Genomic DNA, 22,585 nt, shown 5'->3' with positions numbered 1-22,585 from the left:
CTGAGTTATAAAGACCCTATTTTTTCTTGTTTTTGTAGGAAAGAACAGCAGTGTTTCAAGATTTCACGCATTCCAAAACAGGCATTCTTTTTTGCACGGTATGTATCGCTCTGTGCTCCATGGGAAGGTTGGAAATTGATGGTGGTGGTGGTGGTTGCAATCTTTTGTCTCTGGACAGTTTGCCTTGCAGTCAGCGGCCCTACAGGGAGCAGGGTTCCCGGGGGCCACTGGCCGTGCTGGTCTCCTTGCCCTCCTGGTTTGTCACCCCGCTGCCACGGGTGGCGGGCTGCCACTGCCCAGAAGACTTGGCGATTTGCTCACTAATGGTGGCAGCTGTTGGTCTGAAAATGTGTGAATCTTGGTGATTTCTATCCACCAAGAACTTGTAAATTACAGCTATCGGGAGTAATTAGAGCTGAGAAAGCCTTTTCACAACAAAATCACTCTGCTTGCCTCTGCTCACCTTTTCTTAAAGGAAACTAGACACGCTTGGACAGATTCTGTGCGCTCTTGTTTAAACCTACCATTTGCCCTACAGTTTTCAGAGCCATTTCACTCGGCCTCGGTCTTGACGATTGTGGTTAGTCGGCCTCTCCAGTACCGCTCTGACCTTTTTCCTGCACATCTCTTGTGCTCTTTCAAGCTTGGAAACACACTTTCAATGTCCCCGCTTCTCCAGGGACTCACTTCACCAAAGGTGCTGCTCGCTCCCAAGATTAAAATGCCTTCCCCATGTGTTCCATCTCAGAAGATATAACTTAATCCCCAGTGGTAGTTTACGAAATCCGTATCTATACAGTAATGAAATCTCACCGTGGATTTAGTAACCCCATGAACAAGTGTGAGGTAGAAACAAAGACAGTTGGCTGTTTGAAGGCCTCTTTAGGGCTCACTTAATACAATTACTTTTGAAGGAACCCTTGTTTTCTATTTAGTTTTGAAGGTAATAGAGATGGTTTTCTTTCTAAATTGAGTTTATGAGTGAGTACAACTTTGTTACTTGTGTGTATGTACATACGATCATCTACAAGACAGGCCTGCCTGGTCACCTGCTGACGATTCTCAAGTGCACACGCGTGTGTGTGTGTGTGCGCGCGCGCATGTGTGTGTGCCCAGCAGTGGTTCCGCTGGCCCTGGTGATTCAGATCTTAGAGCAGTGACTGCTGGAACACTTGCCTCCAAAGGAGGTCTGAGTCTGGCCAAGTAGCCCTTGTCTTTATGACTCCCATCAAGTCAGATGCTTGTGTTTATCCTAAACCATCTTTACATGTCCAGAGTAAAGAGAAGATAGGTCCAGACAGTCTATTTGACACAGAAATTTGTTAAGAATCCTATGTCCGTTGACACTTCTGGAGCCTGACCCCTTCCTGTCCCTTCTGTCCCCACTTTCCCCTTATGTCGCATCCTTCAGCCAAACAGGCCCCTCTCTCGGCTCCTTCTGGCCTAAGGGCTCTAGTACATGAATTCCCTCCTCCTGGGACACCCCACCCTGACTGAGACTCACCCGTTCTTAGGTCTCAGCTTCATTGTCATTTTTTCTGGAAACAGAAGCCCCCGTGCTTCCCCATGAGACACTGCCAGGGCAGCCTGTGTTTCTCAGTGATGCTCCTCCCAGCTGGCCTCGGTGTCTTCCCACCGAACCCCAAGCTTGTGAAGATGGGGGCTGTGTGCTGTTTGCAGTCCTGTCCCAGCGCCTGGCACAGAGCAGTGTGCAGTAAGCACCGATATTTGTGGGTTAAATGGGTGGATACTTGGGGATCAGTGTTGAGAACCACTGATACATATCTTCGTCTAAAGACTGAGGCTGACATTAGTATACTTGTTCACTAGGGAATACTACTCAGCCATAACAGAATGGAATCATGCATTTGCAGCAACGTGGGTGGGCCTAGAGATGACCATTCTAAGTGAAATAGGCAGACTGGACTGCGAAGACAGATATCAAATGGTATCACTTATATGTGGGATCTAAAATACTGTACAAATGAACTCATTTATAAAACAGAGACGGACTCACAGAAATAGAAAACAAACTTACGGTTATCAAAAGGGAATGAGGGAGGGATAAAATAGTTTGGGATTAGCAGATACAAACTGTATATGTAAAATAGATGAACAACAGGTTCTTAACTGTATAGCATAGGGAACTATATTCAGTGTCCTGTAATAAACCACAATGGAAAATAATACAAAAAAGAATATGTGTGTGTATATACAGACACACACACACATTAACTGAATTACTTTGCTGTACACCAGAAACTAATACAACATTGTAAGTCAACCGTACCTCAATAAAAAAAAAAATAAAAATTCAGTTTTACCTGTGGGATTCTCGTAAACATTCCTATAAAGGATTGTTTATGACGTCTTTTTTTTAAAGTGCTCATTGGGAATCAGTTTACTTTTTCATGTCCATGGTGTTTTCTGAAGAGTGAGCGTTGGAGATCACCGATGTTGAAACAGAAGGCAGCAGGAGCCCTTGTGTTGGAGTTTGGGTTAGAACTGGAACAAAGTGCTTTCTTTGACCCTTACAATGCTGGAAATGTCCCTGGTGGGAAATTGTCAAGTCTCCCAAGGTAAGCAAATGCGACTGTGTATTTCACAGATGTGGGTGAGCTCCAAGTCTCAAAGAAAACTCCAGGTATTTGAAGTTCAGTTTTTGGTTTTTGTCTTTTTCTAGTAGCTCTATGGAAGCAAAGATCATTTTCTGAAATGCAGCTCTTGGTGGGGTCAAGAGCACTTGATGGCTTTCCTGGTTCAGCCTGGCTGCTGCCTGCAAGCAGGTGATGTCAGCTAGATGATGAGTACTCCTGACTTGGCAACATGCGGCGCCTCCCACCTCTGCCCCCTACCAGGCCCTGGTGCCATGTGAAAAGCACCCTGTTGCCATCATCTGATTTCTCTAAGCCCCTGAGTGTTCATTTGCTGGTCTAGGTCGCGTCTAGTATGCTGAGCCTCTGCCAGTCTCTTCTTTATTCTGCTTGAAGAAATGACTGGAAGAGAGCCGGGTGGGGGCTCGTTTCCCTCCATTTCTAAGCCAGGATGCCAGCCCAGGTCCCTGATGATACGAAGTTCTTCATTTCTGCTCGGCCTTCCTCCTCCTCCTGCCGCATGTGGTCGCTGTGGCCCGAAACTTGGGGCGTCTGAGACTCGCGGGCTGTTATCGGTGGTGCCTGGGTTGGGGAGGCGTTGTCACTGCGTCTCTGGCAGCAGTCTGTTGCTCACCACGCTCTGACTGCTCTCCGGGAGCCTCCTGGGTGCTAATGAGCAGTGGGGCCACAGGACGAGGCAGATGGAGACTCATGTCTTCGCATGAAGGGAACCTATGTTGTTAACTGTTGCGCGGAGACTTTCTGCCTTTGTACCGTCTCTTTTGCCATTTTGATTTTTCCCAAGATTCTTTTAACAAGGCCAGAAGGCTGAATGTCTTGTGTGGGAAATTGGGAATTGTGGTGTAAGCACACAAAAGTTCACATTTCTGCTATTTCCTTTTCTTCTAGAAAGTACCTTCCTGCTCCCCATTCCCCTCCATTGTATTTTTTCTGTGGTGAAGGAAGTTAAGGGTGTGCGTGTCTGTGTGTTTAATTATAAACATCTTAAAAGCAAGGACTATCTTAATTTCATGAAGTCTTTTAGGACCTGATATATGACTATATAACATGAGTTCTCGGTGCACATGTGACCACAGTGGCGTGGAGTCTGGGCAGAGGTGAAAGGATACTTGGGCAGGAGAGACCAATCTGGGAAAGAAGAGTTCTTACATACTTGGAATGTAATTCTGTGTAATTTTCCAGCTTTTTCTAGAAAACTGGATCTAAAGAAACCAAGGTAAGGAGGGAGCAAAGTACTAGCAGGAAGGAGTCATTTGAAAGTTCAGAGCCCACTTTCCTCAATGAAATTAAGAAATCAGAAGAACCAGACAGAGGAGATGGGCTTATCTTCATGCTAATTCCTTTGGCTCATAGTGAAGCACTCACGCAAAGCCAGAGGTTTTGAACATCACTGTTAAATCGAGCGGTTGGGAAAGAGAAACCCCAGTAAGTGGCTTCAGTGTGGCGTCTCCAGTTCCTTCTGGCCTTAGGGCTGGCGGGCGGCCCTCCTTGGTTGTCCCTGGTGGTGCCCAGTGCTGTGGCCCCCTGGCAAGGACGGGCCCTTCCAGCTCCGCCCGCGTCTGCTGGCTGAGCCTCTTGGAATGTGTGTGGTTGCCCGCACAGGCCTTATGTTCCAGAAGAGACCTAAAGCGCCCGTGCTGCTCTCCTTCACCTGCTCGCGTTCTCTTTTTTTGCTTGAATCACACCATTAGGTCTCTGCACTACTTAATTTCCTTTCCTCCTGGGGAATTTCCGCAGTGCCAGGTGGCCAGGAGACAAAGGATGCTTCTACACGTCCCAAGAATGTCCCTTCACTGCCCCTAGGAAATGGAGACTTTCTGGGTTTTCTCTGGCCTATGCCTTTTAGGTGAAATTTATCTTTTCCGCTCGTATTTCATCCCTGTTCATGGTGAGATCATTTGGAGACGGTCGGCTGTTGACTCAGTTACGCTAACTCATGTTGCCAGGTTTCTGGCGGCTCCAGCCAAGCTCTCGCGCCTCTGACAGCTTCTGCGCGCTCTCCTTCCCCCTCTGATTACGCAGCCCAATCTGTCACCCGGACGACGGGGGCCCGGACCCCGCTGATGGCTTTCCACACACGGCAGTAATGACTTCTGGCAGGCCGGGAAGGCGGCAGAGGCGAATTTGCTGCGTCCCTTGCTCAGAGAGCCACAGGCCCCCTCTCCCTGTTAGTAAAAGCACTTTGTGAGGTTCTTGGGTAAATAAATGAGTCATTTTAATCCAACTGACAGGCTGGCACCTGAGCAAGCTGCCTTCCATCTGTACCCCTCGGTCTCGTGGAGGCAGCCAATTGTCAGCCCACGGCCTTCAAGGCCTCGCCCGCGAGTGTCTTTCAGAACTGACTTTAGTAAGTTCTTTCATCTGAATTAGGTTAAAGGAATACAGGCGGGTTGGATCTTAAGTTCTGAGGGCAGGCACGGAACTGAGTCTCGGCCGCGTCTTGTGCAGGTCAGAGTCCTCTGGTCTGGTCCTGCCACAGCGTCCGGGAGGATGGAGCCGTCTGCCCCTCCTCTTCAGTCCTCTGCCCGCGTAGGGTGATGGGCTGTGAGTGGGGAAGAGAACCCAGAAGCTTTGACAGTCCCACCTCATTGCCTGCATGCCCGTTTCTACTTCATCACCAGCCAGAACACTCAGATCAGTGATTCTCAAGATACTTTTCACGTCCACTGTCTCATTGGATCGTCATAGCAACCTGGGGAGATAAATCAATTGCAGCCATTTTATAGGTGGGTAAACTGAGGCTCGGAGAGCAGAGTTGACTTGCCCAGATTGGATGGCTGCCTCAGTTGTCCTGGAGTCCAGTTCTTCCTGTTCCTCCCTCCCACCCTCAGTGTAGCCCCAGCCGAGACTGCCAAGAATTGCTGAAGGAAACAGCAGGGTTGAGTCCAAGCAGTGGCTGGCTGTGAGGTGATCCCTCCCCAACACCAGGAGTCGTGGGAAGCGGGAGACTCTCAGCCTGGTGTCCTGGGCTGGCTCTCCCAGCCTGAGTGGGAAAACCATGAATGGTCTGATGGCGGTGGCTGCCGAGCCCCCCGACTCACTGATTCAGTGTGTTTGTGCTTGGAGTGATTTTCCTGAACATCACATGCTGTGTGAGAGTTCCATCTGTGTTCCTTAGTTGGATTTACTAAACCAATGAGTACTAAATTTTTTACAAAGCCTGTCTTTAAATCTCAGACAGCCGTTGTCGCCATGCCTCTCCCACTGCAGAGCGCCTAAATGAAATAAATCATTTCTTCACGAGAGCTTTGCAGATTTAAGAGCCTGACAGTTTCTCTAAAGACAGTGACTGGTTTGTGTCAAGAACACTCTGAGTTGTGTTCTCAGAGGCATCGGCCCCGGAACATCCGCCTTCAGCTTTCAGGGCACCTGGGAGCTGTCAGGAAACACTTCCTGGGTGGTTGACACACTTCTACTACATGAAATGTCTACGTTACACCCACAAATGCAGCGTCTTGCCACCGTTCAGAGGGGACCTGCAATCCAGGTGGGATTCAATCAGCGAGAAGGCAGCCCACCCTGACCTGCCCACCAGTAGTCGTTCTGGCGTGCTCAGGTGACAGGGGTAGTGTCTTCCTCGGGTCCTGCTCTGACCCTGGAAGATCCGGGAGTGGTGTTTTAATGTGGTTCTTGCAGAACTTTGCATTGAGTTGTTGTTTTTTTTTTAAGAAACTTTATAGGGGTGTCCTTGGTGATCCAGTGGTGAAGACTACCCATCCAGTGCAGGAGGTGCAGGTTCAGTCCCTGTCGGGGAACTAAAATCCCACATGCCATATGGTGTGGCCAAAAAACAGTAAAAGCTGCTTTATATGCAAATAAATCCTTAATGATACTGAAAAGTGAGGGGAGAGGCAGAAAAGCTGTCCTTTACAGAAGGGTGCCAGTTATGAAATGGAAGCGGTCATAGGCTTAGAAAGCCCTCATCTGGTAGCCATCAGGGTATCAACTGATAGAGGCAAGCAGCCTCGACAGATGCGAATCCCACTGGGCAGAAGGTTCTGGGAATCAGTCTCAGAGTTTCCCTCACTCATCACAAGGAGAAAGGGCCCTCCTTGAGGGAGGGCGAGGGTGGTCACCACCTGCTCCGGCGACTGAGCCCAGCTTCCCCACACAGGAGAGACTGTGTCTCCTGAGGTCACGTGCTGGGCAGCACACCCCACCCTGGTGGTGTCCTTCTGCCAGGACGCTCTACCTGAATCTTGCCACAAGGAGTCAGAAAAACTCCAGATTCTGGGATGTGCCTCCAGACAGCTGGACTCCTCAAAAACTGTTAATATATAAAAAAAGTAAATGTTAAGGGCAGGGATACACCATTCTAGGTTAAGGAAGGCTGTTGTTCAGTCGCTAAGTCGTGCACGACTCTTTGTGACCCCATGGACTGCAGCACACCAGGCTTCCCTGTCCTCCACTATCTCCTGGAATTTGCTCACGTTCATGTCCATTGAGCTGGTGATGCTATCTGACTGTCTCATCCTCTGCTCCCCTCTTCTTATGGATCAGCCTTGTCGTGGCGAAGGGGCTTACATAACTCAGTGAAGCTCTGAACCATGCCATGCAGGGCGCCCCAAGACGGACAGGTCGTAGTGGAGAGTTCTTAAACAGTGTGGTCCACTGGAGGAGGAAATGGGAAACCACCCCAGTATTCTTGTTGCGAGAACCCCATGAACAGTACAATTAGGAAGGCTAGATGGCTGTAATAAAAATAGAACACAGTGATCTAGGCTTTAGTCCAGGGTTAGGGAAGGAAAACTGTTAAGGTTGGTGCAAAAGTAATTGCGGTTTTGCATTGTTGAACTTCGTTGTTTGATATTGGGATGCATTCTTAAGTAAATGTGGTAATGTTATACATCATTTTAATGTGCATTTCTCACTTTATGTTTTTTTGCTAATGATACTACTTGCTGTGTATTTTATATTTATTTTAGACTAGGATGATGTTGTTAGACAAAAAGCAAATTCAAGCAGTTTTCTTAATTCAAGTTCAGTTTGGCCGAGGAACTGCTAACTAATGTACAGTGTGGTGGTGGTTCAGGATTCTGCAAAGGAAACGAGAGCCTTGAAGATGAGCATAGTGGCTGGCCATCAGAAGTTGAAAACGACCAATTGAGAGGATCTTCGAAGCTGATCCTCTTACAACTACACAAGAAATTGTGGGACAACTCACTGTCGAACATTCTACAGTCATTAGGCATTTGAAGCAAATTAGAAAGATGAAAATGCTTGATAAGTGGGTCCCTCATGAGCTAACCCCAAATCAAAAAAATTAATCATTCCGAAGTGTCATCTTCTCTTACTGTATGCAACAGCAGTGAACCATTTCTCAATTCGATTCTGACGTATGACGAAAAGTGGATTTTACATGACAACCAGTGACAACCAGCTCAGTGGTTGGACAGAGAGAAAGCTCCAAAGCACTTCCCAAAGCCAAACTTGCACTGAAAAAAGGTCCTGGTCACCGTTTGTTGGTCTGTTACTGGTCTGATCGACAACTTTCTGAATCCCAGTGAAACCATTCCATCTGAGAAATATGCTCAGCGAATCGGTAAGATGTCCAGAAAACTGCCGTACCTGCAGTCAGCATGGGTCAACAAGAAGGGGCCAGTTCTCTGCAATAATGTCTGCCCACACACCGCACAACCAACACTGCAAAAGTTGAACGAATGGGACTACGAAATTTCACCTCGTCTGCCATGTTCACCTGACCTCTTGGCAACCACCTACCACTTCTTTAAGCGTTTCAAAAAGTTTTTGCAGGGAAAACACTTCCACAACCAACAGAAGGCAGAAAATGCTTTCCAAGAGTTTGTTGAATCACGAAGCACGAATTTTTACACTACAGGAATAAACTTATTTCTCATTGGCAAAAATGTGTTGATTGCAGTGGTTCCTATTTTGATTAATAAAGATATGTTTGAGCCTAGTTATAATGACTTAAAATCACAATACTTTTTCACTGACCTATTACAAAAGTCATCTCAGGTACAGTTGGTGAAACTTGAAATGGACTGATTATTAGAAAATAAAGTTATTTTAAGTTTTGTAGGTGTGCCCAGAGTGTTGTGACTGGTAGGAGAATGTCATTTTACTGAGGCGATCTGTGCTGAAGTATGAGGGGCGAGATATCATCATATTTGCAACTTCCTTTCGGGAGGTTCTGAAAAGTGTGACTGTACAGAGAGGGAAAAAACAGATGTGGCAGTTTAGCAGTTGGAGAATCGGGAGGAAGGGTTGACAAGTGTTCATGGTACTATTCTTTCGGTTTTTTGTAGGTTTAAATCTTTCTAAAATAAAAATGGGGGGGGTTAATATACATTCATTGTCAAAAGAAAAATGAAGCAAAGGACACAGGAAACTGCAGAAAGTGAAAGTGAAAGTCGCTCAGTCATGTCCAGCTCTTTGCAACCCATGGTCTATATAGTCCATGGGATTCTCCAGGCCAAAATACTGGAGTGGGTAACTGTTCCCTTCTCCAGGGGATCTTCTCAACTCAGGGATCAAACCTAGGTCTCTTGCATTGCAGGTGGATTCTTTACCAGCTGAGCCACCAGGGAAGCCCAAGTATACTGGAGTGGATAGCCTATAATGCCCCCAAGCCTCTGGACCTGGGGATAACCACAGCTGACAGTTCGGTGAACCTCCTTCCAGGTGTCGGTTCTTGGAATGTCAGTCCGTCTATCCATTTATCCATTTGCCTAATGTCTTCTATGTATTTCTTTGGGTGCATCAGCCCCGTCTTAGTTGCAGCGCATAGAATCTTTGCAGGACACAGACTCTCTGTTTGTGGCCTGCAGGCTAGTTGCCCCATGGGATGTGGGATCTTAGTTCCTGGACCAGGGATTGAACCTGTGTCCCCTGCGTTGTAAGGCAGATTCTTAACCACCGGACCACCAGGGAAGTCTTCCCCCTAAAGTTTTCTATTTTTATTACCCTCCTTTTTTTGCCCTGGACTTTTTAGCTGAAGAAAGACTGTTATTCTTTAGAATAAATACCCTGCATCCCGGATTTGGCTAGTTGTGTCCTTAAGGTGCTGTTTGCCTTGTTCTTCCCTCCCCACAGTAGGTGTGGACATTCGTTTAGATTCCAGTCTTAGGATTTTGTTTGTGTTTTGGCAAGAATATGTCATGGGTGACACTCTGTCCTTCCTGTTGCGTGACAGCAGGTTGTCTTCCTTTTTAATTGCATTGAAACATGGTCTCAGGGTTAGAATTATAAGGGCCTTAAAGGCGTACAGGACCCATCCCGGTCCCCTCCCCCCTGTTCTCTTCTTTTCCCTTTAGCTCACTATTTTTATAAGCTTTGGAGTTTTTCCCTCCAGTATTTCCTTTTGAAATATGAGCCCAGTATATTTGTATTTTCTCCACTCCTTATGCAAAAGCATACTATTTGCACTCAAAATATGGCCTCAATGATCTCCATGTCAGTGCAGAGGCGCCTCCCTCTTTTTGAAGCTGTGTTCTGTAGCTCTGTTCTAACAGTATGGTGGTTATTGCCATGTTTTATTCAGCCTGTCTCCTGCTGGACACTGGGGTGTTCACCAGACCTGCAGTCATAAGCAGTGCGAAATGAAGAGCCTTGTGCATTAGTCATTTACATTTTCACCAGTGTACCTTTGGGATGGATTTCTAGAGGGGAGATCGCTTTGGGTCAGAGAGCAACTGCGTGTGTAATTTTTCTGGCTATCCCCAGATTCCTTGCCATAGTATTTTGCATTCCCACCGTGTACAAGGGACACAGCGTTGTCTTTGATGGCGGAACCGTGCAGTGTAATTTGGTCTTAGAAAAGAGCAGACCTGGGTGGGCGGGCTACCCTCTGCTTGTTAGCTGTGTGTCCCTGGACAAGTTCCTTAACCTCTCTGAATCTTGGTTCCTCTCTGTTTTGAGGCGTTATTTTGACGATGAGTCAAGATAACGCAGGTACAGTGTTCTCATGTACCGCGAGTGCTCAGAGCCTGCTGCCTGGGGCTGCTCTTGGTATGTCTCGCCCTTGGAGGTGGATGCTGGCTGTGTGTTTACTGCCAAAGACAGAAAGATTCCCATTTTCCAGTCTCCCTGCCAGAGTGGCCATACATACCAGCAAGCAGAGTCTTTGCTCTTGAGACGGTGGCCAGCGCAAAGGAAAAGAGCAGTCTCCATTGCTTTTGTACTTTGTGTCCGTCTGGTTAAATCTCTGGCCGGTGTTCTGATTGTAACCACCTATCAGAAGAGGGAGCGTCGTTCGGTCCTTCTCGCTCTCCAAGGCCCATGAGCAACGTCCTTGATCAGTGACTCTGGGGCTCACCCCCATGAGGACGTATCTCGGGGTGACCTTCCAGAATTATGACTCAAAGCACATTATCGTTCAGCATTGCTAATAAGACCAGGCATATACCAGGCAGATTCTTAACCACCGGACCACCAGGGAAGTCTTCCCCCTAAAGTTTTCCATTGCTAATAAGACCAGGCAATACCCATGACTGTGTTCACCATAAAGGGGTGTTTCAGATAAAATGTAAAGCATGCCAGCAGTTCTCTGAATTCTTAACACGACACAACAGCCCATGACTCATTCCAGTTCTCCGGTCTGCATGCAGGTGGTGTTTTGCAGTGAAGTGGGTTGCGGCCGCCTTACCACAGGTTCAGTAGAACTCATCCCTAAATCAGAATTTTACCCACAGGTGGGCAACAGTGCGTTCCTGAAGTTGTATGCACGCCTGTGCACATTCCCAGGGATGAGCCCTCAGTGTTTGAACTAGATTATCAAATGGGCCCAGGACCCCAAAAAGGTTGAGAAACTCTGTCCTAAGCCATGTTCTTTTGTTCTTTTCTGTTTTGAAGGATATTGCGGCTCGGGGCTTGGATCTCCCTCAAGTCACATGGATTGTCCAGGTAACATCTCTCGTTTTTATGGTGCAGGCTTGAGGCCGGAATGTATGATCACGAGCAGATGCATTGGCTCGAAGTAGAGTAATTATTAAGATCCTCTTGGGTGTTGCCCTGGTCCCTAGGCAGCCACCAGCCTGATCCACACCATTCTCCTTTCATCTCTCCTTACCCCAGCCCCCCTGACCACCACAGCTCAGCCTCCAGGCTGCACAGCTGTGGGAAGGAGGGGCGGGCTCCCCAGCCCCCAGACAGAGGCGTGTCACACCCTGAGTTTCAGCACTCTGAAAATAACGGGAACCACTGGGCCCCTGGGAAGACAGTGGCTCAGCTGTCCGGAGAGCTGCCGGCGCACGCTGACCTGCGGGGGCAGTTAAGGCCTGACAGCACCTTAGCGCACACCTCCGGCCTTCGCCGCCTCGCCAGAGGGTGCTGGTGTTAGCCCTGGAGCCTGGTGGTTTCAGTTGTGTTTTTTCTTTTCGTTAGTCTGCAGAGTGGTATTTTTAAGCCCTTCTGTGAGAGGGCTAGGGGACACATGCCCTGTTTACGTGAGTCATAGTTTATTCACATTTTAGTGGAATTGCAGGATTGGCACCGGCTAGAGATCTGCTCTGCTCACCGCACATGACGACTTTGCTACCAGGGGCATTGTGTCTTCTCTCCTGCCGGCCACAGGGCAGATGTGAAATAGGATGATTTTAATGTGTGGGAAACGAGCCACGTAGAATTGATCATTGAGTGCCTCCTTGTAATTGTGGGTGTTGATTAGCTTAATATGCCTGGCCTGCCACTGTGGTCATCTTGGCCCGTGGTCTTTGAGTCGGGTAGCAGCAGAGGACAAAAGGGCAGAATGAGTGCAGGGTCAGTTATCGCTAATGATGACCAGTTACTGCCAGGGAGCACGCCTGTTCTGCTGAGTTCGAGCATTTGCCTGTCTCCCGGGCCAGGAATGCTGTCCGCAGGAGCAGCATGTGTCCCTTAGAAGGGAACCTGCCTCTGAATCCACCTGCAGCCCCGCTTCACAGGGACTGGGGACCCTGTGGCGAGGCGCTGGGACCTGATCCCTCTCCACCCTGTGCGCCATCTTCCATGCCCGCAGCCCCGCTGCTCTGTCTCTCGAGGAAGTAGGCCAAGGTCGTGCGGCCATCCTGCCTGCATTCTCACCTTGCCCAGTCACCTCGGTGAAAAGATGCAAATAGGAAAGCGAGGAGACCTGTGGAGAAGTGAAATTAAAAAGGAGATATTGGGACGGGAAGATGTCTCGTTTATCTGAAACTTGGCCACTGTTCCCGTTGGCATGTCGGAGCCTTGTTATTTCCAATGAAGCCGGGAGTTTCAGGGTTGAGTGACTTCTCCTTGTGATGGTGGTGGGGTAACCATAGCACCAGGATTTAATTCTTGGGATACCTGGAGGCAGGTGAGGGGTATTGCACTTCCAATTAATGGCAATCCCTTGATCTGTGAATGCCTTCCTTTTTGTGCCCCTCTTTTAGTACAATGCTCCGTCTTCACCTGCCGAGTACATCCACCGGGTCGGGAGGACGGCCCGGATTGGCTGCCATGGGAGCAGCCTGCTCGTCTTGGCTCCTTCGGAGGCAGAATATGTCAACTCGTTGGCTTCTCACAAAATCAAGTGAGTCAGAAACCTGAACGGGGTTTCCGCTGATCTCTCCTAATTAACTCTCTGTCGCTTCTTACAGTGGCTGGGCCTTGTAAGCCTACGAAGAGCCATTAACCCTTGTGATCCCTCATTGAGTCCCAGAATAGCCAGTGGCAAAGACTAAAACCCTTCATGCCGCCAGCACATGACAGCTGTGAGTCAGGGAGTGAGCGGTTGCAGTCCGTCTCTCTTTCGGGGAGAGGTCTGCACTCCCTCGCTCTTGCCGTGGAGTGAGTGTGCACCACCCTCCCAGCCAGCTCCACTGCGGTCTCTTACTGTCATCGAGTTTTGTCTCTTGCAGTTCATTAACGTTTTGGACCTTAAGAGGTGATTTATCTGTGAGAAAAATGATGCTTTGGGTTCATCACTTTCCCTCCTCCTGGAAAGTACGCCGAGGGAGGAAACCGTTCCTAGCGGGTGAATTATTGTGCACCCCACGTTTGTGGGCAAGGGCGCCCAGTCAGATGGCAGTGTCTCACATCCCCCAGTGTGAAGCCCCAGTCCCCACTCCCTCCACCTGGGCTGGAGACCCCACAGGGCTCGGCAGCTTGGAACCTGGGCCGGGGGCTTCCATCCAACCCCGATCTCCCCGAGCAAGGACAAAGACGGAGGGCAGCAGCTCAAGCTGGCCAGGCAGTTCTGATGAAAGCAGGAAGTGTTGACCTGGGCCCCAGAGATGAGGTGGTTTTGTCACGTTTTCTGTAAAATCTCCAACACCTGGAGTAATAGGCCCTCAAAATGGGCTTCAAAAGGCATGTGTGAAAAACTCACACTCATCTACGTAGGTTCACGCGTTTCCTCTGCTCAAAGCACAGTGATGCCAAGAGCATGTTTGGAACGCAGGCTGGCAGCCCAGTGCACGCTGGGCACGAGAGTGGCCGGCTGCCGTGACATCACGCGGTGACGTGGTGCACGGCGTAGCTAACTGGAGGGTCGTGTTTCTGGGTGGCTTCCTCACCCGGCCTGTGTTTTACGTAACAAGGCTTTTCCCCTTAAGTGCAGAGCTGGGAATGCCATCGCCTTGCCATCTGCACTGACATGCCCCGGCCGCCCGCTTGGACGGGAGAGCTCTGCGTGGTTGTCCCCGCGGGGAGCACCCCACTCCCCGCCCTGCGCCTCAGCCAGCTGCAGCACTCCCAGCACTGTTGCGGTTGCTGGTGTAGTGGTTCATGGGGTGCAGCTTCCTCAGAAACCACGCTCCCCACCCTTCAGGGTTGGGGAGGGCGGGGCCTGCTCCGATGGGTCAGGGGGGGGTCGTGTCAGGAGGGTCCGAGTGAAAGCTGGAGCTTTCCTCTCAGTTCTCTCATCTCATCTCTTACTCTGTCAGGCCAAAGAGTGTTTTTGTTTGTTTCAGTAAGGCGTGCGTCTTTTCTCTTGTGAGAAAAGACTACTACTTTGGCTACCCCTGGCTACTTTGTGGGTGAGCTCTGGTCACCCTGAGTGTGACCAGGTCTGCTGCTGCGGTACTGCCGAGCGTTGTTACACGTGCTGGTTTCCGTTCAAGGCAGGGCTGTCTGCGAGGGAAGTGTATGCAGACTGTTTCTTTGATTTCATACAATAAAATTAAATCTAACAAGTCATTCCAAAGTGTGCTGTGGGAAAAGGCAGACTTGAAGATTTTTGAAATCCAAAAGGTACACATCTAAACATCCAAAAAAACAGGAAGAAGGAGTGTGTGCCTATCTGGTGTCTGAGGACCTGAGAGCCAGGCGGTGGGATGCTGGGGTGGCTGATGAGTTACAGGGAAGATTCAGGGAGGCAGGCGGCAGCAAGGGCCATCACAGCGAACTGCCACCCACCTCCATGCTCCCAGCGCCGTGGAACCGGCCCGGACAGTGTACTTCAGCAGAGGGAGCGAGAGACCCGGGCCATGCCGCCTCTGAGTGCATACTCAGAACTTTGTCTCTGCATCCTTGTGACTTCTTGGTTTTTGCCAACTGCTTCACTTTTCCCCACTTCTCCTTAAAATGTTTTTCTAATGAAAGTCACTGTAGGTTTATTAAAATGGGAAAGCCTCCTCAAAATGCGTGTCTCTTAGATCAGGCTTAAGAAAGACAGTTCCTTGAATCTGTTCCTACTCTCTCTCCATAGCCAGGTGGGGGTGACTCAGGTCTGTTGATAGAACCATACATAGGCAAAATCGATTTGCTTTGTTCCTAAGGAGGAGGCCCTTTTAAACTGTAAATCTCTGCGGGCCAGCCCCAGCTCCTGCTCGCCTCAGGGAAACAGTGCCCCACCACAGCCCACGAGCGGTGCGGGCTGCACAACAGCACTCCCACGCACCTGAGGAAACTGCCCCTTCCTCTGGCATTATTGTTCTCTGTGTCCCTGGTGGTGAATGACACTGTACCTGCCTTCTTTCTTCTCACTTCAGGATCTGACCCCAAGTTTTTACATTGCTTTCCCTTTTGTTTTCTTCCTCTTCTTTTTTTTTTTTTTAATAGAGGCAAGGCAGCTGGACAAAGGGAAAGACAGGACTGGGCTCTGGTTTTTACTTTGCTCCAGCTTTGCAGGCATAAGTAAGAGGCAAATTCAATACCCATAACATTTTTCTCCCACATGAAAAAATAGATTTTCCAGGAAACTATGAACAGTTTCTCCAGCTCCTGCCCTCTCCGCATGTACCTCGCCTTCTTGGGTTGAGTCTTAACTGCCATGAAAAGATGTCCTGAATCTGGCAGCCAAGAAGGAGCGGTGCGGGCTGGGGACTGAGGGCGTTTCGGGAAAGCAGTGACACAGCGCAGGTACATCGCTGTCAGAGACGTGACGTGTTCATTCATAGCTTTGTCAGAGTCACCTTTGGGGGAGGGAATGGGGATTGTCTTCTCCCTCAGAAGAGATTGCCGTTCACATTCTAATTTGCTGTTACATTTTGAAAAAAAACAAAACATACAAGAAAAGCATTTTTCCTTTTTTTTTTTTTGGCTGCGCTGAGTCATTGTGGCACGCAGGCTTTTCTCTGCGCCTCACAGGGACTTCTTTAGTTGTGGCCCCAGGGCTGAATTGCCCTGTGGCGTGTGGGATCTTCGTTCCTTGACCAGGGATCGAACCCATGCCCCCTGCGTCGGAGGGAGGCAGATTCTTAACCACTGGACCACCAGGGAAGTCCCGAAAGTCATTTACCTTTTTAGAGTCTGTTTTCCTGCCCTAGAACTCCTCTTTCCCTCTCCCTTCCTTCCCTGGGAAGTCTGTTCTCCTTGTCTCTGCCTCAGGACTCTGCTGTGTGCCCTTCCCCAGGGCAAAGGCTGGGGCCTTCCAGAGCCAACGGGGACAGTGTGCTGTCCAGACTCCCCCAAGAGGCTGCTTGGAGATCTCATCCAGAACTCAGGCTTCCCCTGTGAATGGGAGCCACGAGGAGCCAGGGAGGTCACAGGAAGGTCCCCCAGGGTGGATTAGGATGGAGTTCTGCTGCTGTCAGCGGGAGACATTGGTCAGCTGTTTACTTTCACTCAGGTGTTTGTTTACCCCACTGTTAAGGGTCTTCAGCCACCTTACTGTTTTTTTGGCTTGTTGCCTTCTGCTCAAGTCCAGGTAATAATATGTCAATAAGCAGGCCTATGTAGTTTTCCAGATCTATTAAGAAATAATGATGTGATCCCCATAAAGGAGATGGTAAACATAGCCTCTATACATGTATCCGAGAGGATGAGATTGGTGGCAATGTCACCCCTTCTGTCCTTCTAATACCATAGAGTCCTCTTCCTTCTGAATTCCTGAAGGGTTAGGAAAACATTCCCTTTCCCATGACCAAGCATCACTTCTCCTTTATTTCTGATTAGCCGGAAGAGAGGCCAGTTTTATGCATCACTTTTATGATAGAATAATGTTTTTGGAAGAATAGAAAGCTTACCTCTGTATGTCCTTCTTTTTACAGCGTTTCTGAGATGAAGATGGAAGACATTTTGTCTGTTCTGACAAAGGATGATTGTTTTAAAGGGAGACGAGGGGGAGGCCAGGTGAGTTTCATTGTTGACTGTGCTTGCTGCTCACAGATATGACTCATCTCCTGGTGTGGGGAGGCAGCGACTCTGAGAACTGGGCAGTTCCTGCCACTGGCGAGTAAAGTGTGTGTTTTCGGGACCATGAACATTAGACGAGGCCACATCTTGCTGGCATTTCTCTCTCTTTGCTTCTGGATGCATTTGCTGGCCCGTCCAGTTAATGGGCCCCCATCCGTCCTGGGTGTCTGCCAGGTGGCAGCAGGCTCCCCAAAAGGAGGGCTCGTCCCCAGCCAGAAAGAGTCTGGAGGCAGCAGCGCTCCATGCTCAGCCCTGGTGGTCCCCCTCCAGCTTACCCACACGGACACCTGGCCTGACCCGTCCACCCAGGGCTGCGTGGCAAAAAGAAATGTCTCAGAACCTCCTTTCAGACACACTTAATTCATCCATTTTTTACCATGTGCTGTACACAGAGGAAGAGCAAAGCCGAGGCCGTTAGGAAGAAGAATCTTTATTATCTGAGCACTTCCATATAGAGATCCTGAGCAGCGCAGGCATCCCTGGACAGCCTTTCCTGCTTTCCAAGGCCTCCCCCTGCTCAGAAGCACTTCCACCCCCACTCTACTGTGTTCCAGGTGTACTACGTAGACTTGTATGTGTGTATCTGTGTGTGTGTAGTGTTGCTCTGTATAATTTTGTCCTTGAAATTTTAATATTTGGATATTTTTGCATCTCTATTCTGATGCCTGTGGATAGACTGGAAAATCGGAGCCAAATAGGTGAAGTTTAAGAGTCTCTTTTGTGCGTCAGTACGTGTCTTTGTTTGGAGCAGTATTCTCCCTGAGGCAAGGAATCCGTTTGCCTGACCCCGATTTAAGTTCTCCCACTTGAGAGAACCTGCCGAAATGCACTAAGGAAAGGACAGGAGCAGATGCCTGTTGCCTACCATGTGTTCTGGGCCTGGCTCTGTGCTGACGAGCTCTTCCCATGCTTGGTCCCGTCTTAGCCTCTCAGCAGCCCACAAGGCGGGTGTTACTCTCCCACTTCATAGATGAGAAAACTGAGGCTTAGAGAGCTGAAGGAACATCCGTGAGGGTGCACTGATAATCGTGGGTCCTTTTGGTGTGAACGCACGCCACTTGTCCTTCACAGTATACCAGCAAGCCTCCATTAGTGCTAATTAGACCAAGTAAATGAAACTAAAATGCTTTCTAAATTGGGGAACGTTAGCGGTTTTCATGGCTTCCCTGGTGGTTCAGTGGGTAAAGAACCCGCTTGTGAATGCAGGAGACGCAGATTCAATCCCTGGGTTGGGAAGATCCCCTGAGAAGGCAGTGGCAACCCATTCCAATATTCTTGCCTGGAGAATTCCATAGACAGAGGAGCCTGGTGGGCTACTGTCCATGGGGTCCCAAAGAGTTGGACATGACTGAGCAACTAAGCAGCTGTGTTCATAGAGGTAAAATTTGGCCAGTAAATGGTACCACAGCAACAATCCCCATGAACAAGAAAAGCTATTAAGGACTTGGTTGATCAACCTGTTATATTAAGTGATATTTCACTACAGAGGGTCCTGGCTCCACAGGCCTTCAGGCCATCCCATAATAATAGACTGTTGTCATGGGAACTGGCTGGAAACTATAGAGAATCATGGGTCTTGGCACACTTCTCTGTTCTTCTGAAACTACTGCAAATTCTAGTTAGGGGGCAGGGTTTGTTTTCTGTTTTTCCAGATGTTCCCACAGCTATGTAATTACAGCCCCAGGGCAGCTCTGTGGGCTGAGCAGGGGCACCCAGGGAGCTGTGTGAGGATGGGATAGCTCAGTGGTCAGGAGCACAGCCTTTGGGCCTGAGTCCCATCTCACCAGCTGTGTGGCTTTGGGCCAGGACTAGACCTTAGGGTCAATTTCTTCCTGTGTACAACTGAGATAATTTTAGTTTTCTTCTCAGAAGGAGATTGAAGAATTGAGCGAAAAATAACCCAAGAGTTCCAACACCGGGACCGAGTGTATTTATTATTATTATTATTATATCACATCAGTTAATAGTATAAGCATATATGGAATTGAAGCTCAGACTCATTGACACGAAGCCCAGTGCCTTTTTTTTTGCAGTTTCACACTAAGTGGAAAATTGGCACTTGGCTTCCCTGGTGGCTCAGACGGTAAAGAATCTGCCTGCAATGTGGGACACCTGGGTTCTATCCCTGTTTGGGGAAGATCCCCTGGAGAAGGGAATGGCTACCCATTCCAGTATTCTTACCTGGAGAATTCCATGAACAGAGAAACCTGGCAGGCTACAGTCCATGGGGTCACAAAGAGTCAGACACGACTGAGCAACTTTCACTTTGACCGTTCTCCAGAATTAAGAGCAAGCAGCCAAGTTACACAAGGAGATGGTGAAGGGTCCAATAACCTTGTCTTCACCTACACTGTTGCCAGGACCGGCTTTGGTGTCCGTATTTATCCCCGAGCACAGCCCAGTTCTGTCCCGGGTGGTCATGTGTCTCCGAGTATCTCTGGGGAGGCTGTGGATGGGCCCAGGGTGCCTCCTGCAGGATGCTTCCCCAGAGCAAGAGAGCCTTCCTCTGCTCTCTCCGAAACGAGCCACAGCCATTCTGTAAACATCTGCCCTGTGGCTGGTGGCCCTAGTTCCTCTCCTTAAGCCTTTTCTGTGGCTCGAGACCAGCCTGGAAGGCTGGCTGGGGTTTGAGGAGCCCTCCTGAGTTGGTGGGTGAGAGGCGGGGCCCAGAGTCCGACAGGCTCGGATCACGAGTCCTGGCTTCACAGTCAGCCATTCTGCAACCTGGGGCAGATTTTCCCCAGCCTGGGTTTTCCCCGCTGGAGAAGGAAGATGTCTTGAGTACCTGTCCTGCCAGGCCGCTGTGAGGTTTAAATAGAACAAGACATGGAGCACTGTGCATACTCTGGGTCATGTGAGTTCACCTCTGCCCTGAACTGCTGCCTTGATGGACATGATGTTTCGATATTTTTACGGTCTGGTGATCTTTGAAAGAGAAAAAGTGCTAAGTAAGGCCGGGCTTTCACCACACCAAAATAACTAACTGGTTAACTTAGAAAACTCAACTAGTCATGCCAGGTTCTAGATGTCACATCCATCAGCACCACCTGTTTGACCACATTTACCTTTCATTCACAGGACAAAGCAAAGCAAAAACTAAGTTGGCTGCATTACTGATTATCATGTAGATTACTGCCTTCAAGTGTGCGTGAATCCTATGAATGGTAAAGAGAATAAAGTGAATGGTGGACACAACTTTTGATTCTGTTTCGCCTGAAAGATGCAGTGCCCTAATTGGCATCTTTGATGTGGGCGATTCTTGCTGGTGTACCAGCCAGTGCCTGGCACACAAAGGTGGGTGCGGTGGCTGGGCCTTCATGCCGAGCCAGATGCCTCACCATGAAGCCCATCCTCGCCCAGCTTGGTTGAAGGCCATTGTAAATGTCCCTCTGGCACATACATTTTAGGGCTTCCGTGAACAGAAAGCAAGTGAGTGAAGCATCTGTAAAATGTATATTTCATATTTAGGTATATAAAATATATATAGCTGCGTCTGGGCGCGCGAATGTTCACCCACCTACAAAGAGAATAAATTTGATCTTTCAACTTGACTGGGAAGTGCTCAGAGGGTTCTAGGGACTGTGGCAGTAGAACTTAGCTTGGCAGCAAAGTGATTAAAACAAAGTCCTTCCATTTAGTTTAAAAGCACCTCAGAAGTTGTCGATGTCAAGACACATGCTCAGACCAAAAAAAGTCTCCCACCCCAACTGCTCCCACCTAAAACTTTTTGCAACAAAAATAACCCCATCCAGCTGTCTTGGACTCATCTGTTGACTCTTGATAGGCATGAATTTCCATCTCCACAGTATAAACATACACCCAAACATATTCTTCCTAAAAGTTTTTTTTGTCCAATGAGATGCACCTATAAGCTCATCCTAACAGAAAGCTCCCTGGCATCATGAGAGATTAAGATCACTAGCCGTCGCCTGGTTTTTGTGGTCTGTTTCTTCTTGCCAAGACCAGTAGAGTCTCTGCAGACACAGAGTATCGAGTGTGTCTAGACCTTTGAAAATGTTTTTTTTTCCTAAACCACCCACCGTCTGCTAGTTGCAAGCTGCTTCATTAAGCGGGAGTAAATCTGCATCTTTGAGGGTTGGGGGGCCGGTCCTCGGAGATGTGCCCTCTGGGGTCTCACCCCCCTCATTATGGGAGCTTCTTCCCTGTCTGGGGCTGAGCCAGTGCTGCCTGACTCTGCCCCCTCTGTCTTCAGTTTAAATTTAGACTGTCCTCCCCAGAAGACAACGGAAAAATACCTCGTTCATTCTCAAGAGGGGCAATTTTAAAGTATTTCTGGAAGTGGCAAGGGGCGGGGGGGCTAAGACCTGCTTTCTCTTCAGTGTATGATGTTTCTTGCCATTAACTTTTTCTTACATTCTACTAAAACTGACCTCATCATTTCAAATGTGCGAACCTAGTTTTATCGCCTTTTTTCTACATATTTTACTGGTATACACACATATATATGTGTATATGTAATTTTTTTTTTTTTGGTTGGAAAGAAAAGATGCCTCATTTTGAAACCTAAAGGGGGGAATAAGAAAAGCCCTTTGTAATATATTGCCATATTATCACTAAATCCCCTGACAGTTGTGACACAGAAGCAAGTCACCTGTCACTTAAGCTTGAGGTCTCTTTAATTTTCTCCTGGAATTCGCACCAGGCTGTCTTTAATTTGAGGCCTTTATTGGAATTCTGAAACCTCTCTGCCTCCCTGGCTCTCAGATCTATTCTGAGAGCTGTTACAGAATGTATACAATAACCAACAGAGGGATTGGAGAGGGCTGGAGCTCTGTTTATTTAACACTCTGGAGGGATTTTTGTGCTTATTCGGTCCTGGCTGCCCGGCTTTCAATATCGCTTTGACAACCATTCTGCCCTTCTCATTAATTTTAAACAGTTAAAACACAGGAAAAAGAGGAAAAAGTTTTCATTATTAAAGTGCTTTACTTTTTAATAACAGAGGATTCTGTCCGCCAGGGGAAAGGGCATCCTTGCTAATTTCACATTCATATTAAAAAAAAAAAGTGCGAGGAAGGTGACAGTTCGTTGCTGAGGTGGCTTAACGAAAGGAGGACGGCAAAAAAAAAAAAGTTTGCATTTCACATCAGTTAAGAGGGTAAAAAAAAATCCTTGTTAATGACAACAGCAAATGTCCACTTTCGTAACACAGCTCCTGAGTGACTTTTCTCTTGACATTTGAGTGGATAAAACCCTTAGGGGGACCATGTACCGTGAAATCAGCTAGACTGTCATCAGCCAAACAGGTAGCAGGAATGATTTGACTAAACTACAACCATTTTCAGGTTGTTAAGTCTCTATTAACACAGAGACTGCTCCCACGAAGGAGGCTTTTTCTCCTCCCACCCCGCCCTTCATTCTTCCTGCAGCAGCTTTCACCGTGAAAGATGCCAGGGAGCCTGGGAGAGGCG

At 48.5% G+C, this 22,585-nt stretch overlaps 1 protein-coding gene across 1 annotated transcript in view; it reads left to right on the top strand.

Moving 5' to 3' along the window:
- Nucleotides 1–22,585, top strand: part of DDX31 (DEAD-box helicase 31) — a 73,031-nt gene that overhangs the window by 24,233 nt on the left and 26,213 nt on the right. Inside the window, exons 14-17 of the mRNA XM_018056040.1 lie at nt 39–98; nt 11,430–11,480; nt 12,968–13,107; nt 17,009–17,090. Coding sequence (XP_017911529.1) covers nt 39–98; nt 11,430–11,480; nt 12,968–13,107; nt 17,009–17,090 — 333 coding nt within the window. The remainder of the gene's footprint in view (nt 1–38; nt 99–11,429; nt 11,481–12,967; nt 13,108–17,008; nt 17,091–22,585) is intronic.

Source organism: Capra hircus, chromosome 11 (assembly GCF_001704415.2).
Source record: "Capra hircus breed San Clemente chromosome 11, ASM170441v1, whole genome shotgun sequence".
NCBI classification, from domain to species: Eukaryota; Metazoa; Chordata; class Mammalia; order Artiodactyla; family Bovidae; genus Capra; species Capra hircus.
The sequence above is the reverse complement of the archived record's forward strand: the minus strand, read 5'-3'. Positions and strand labels throughout refer to the sequence as shown.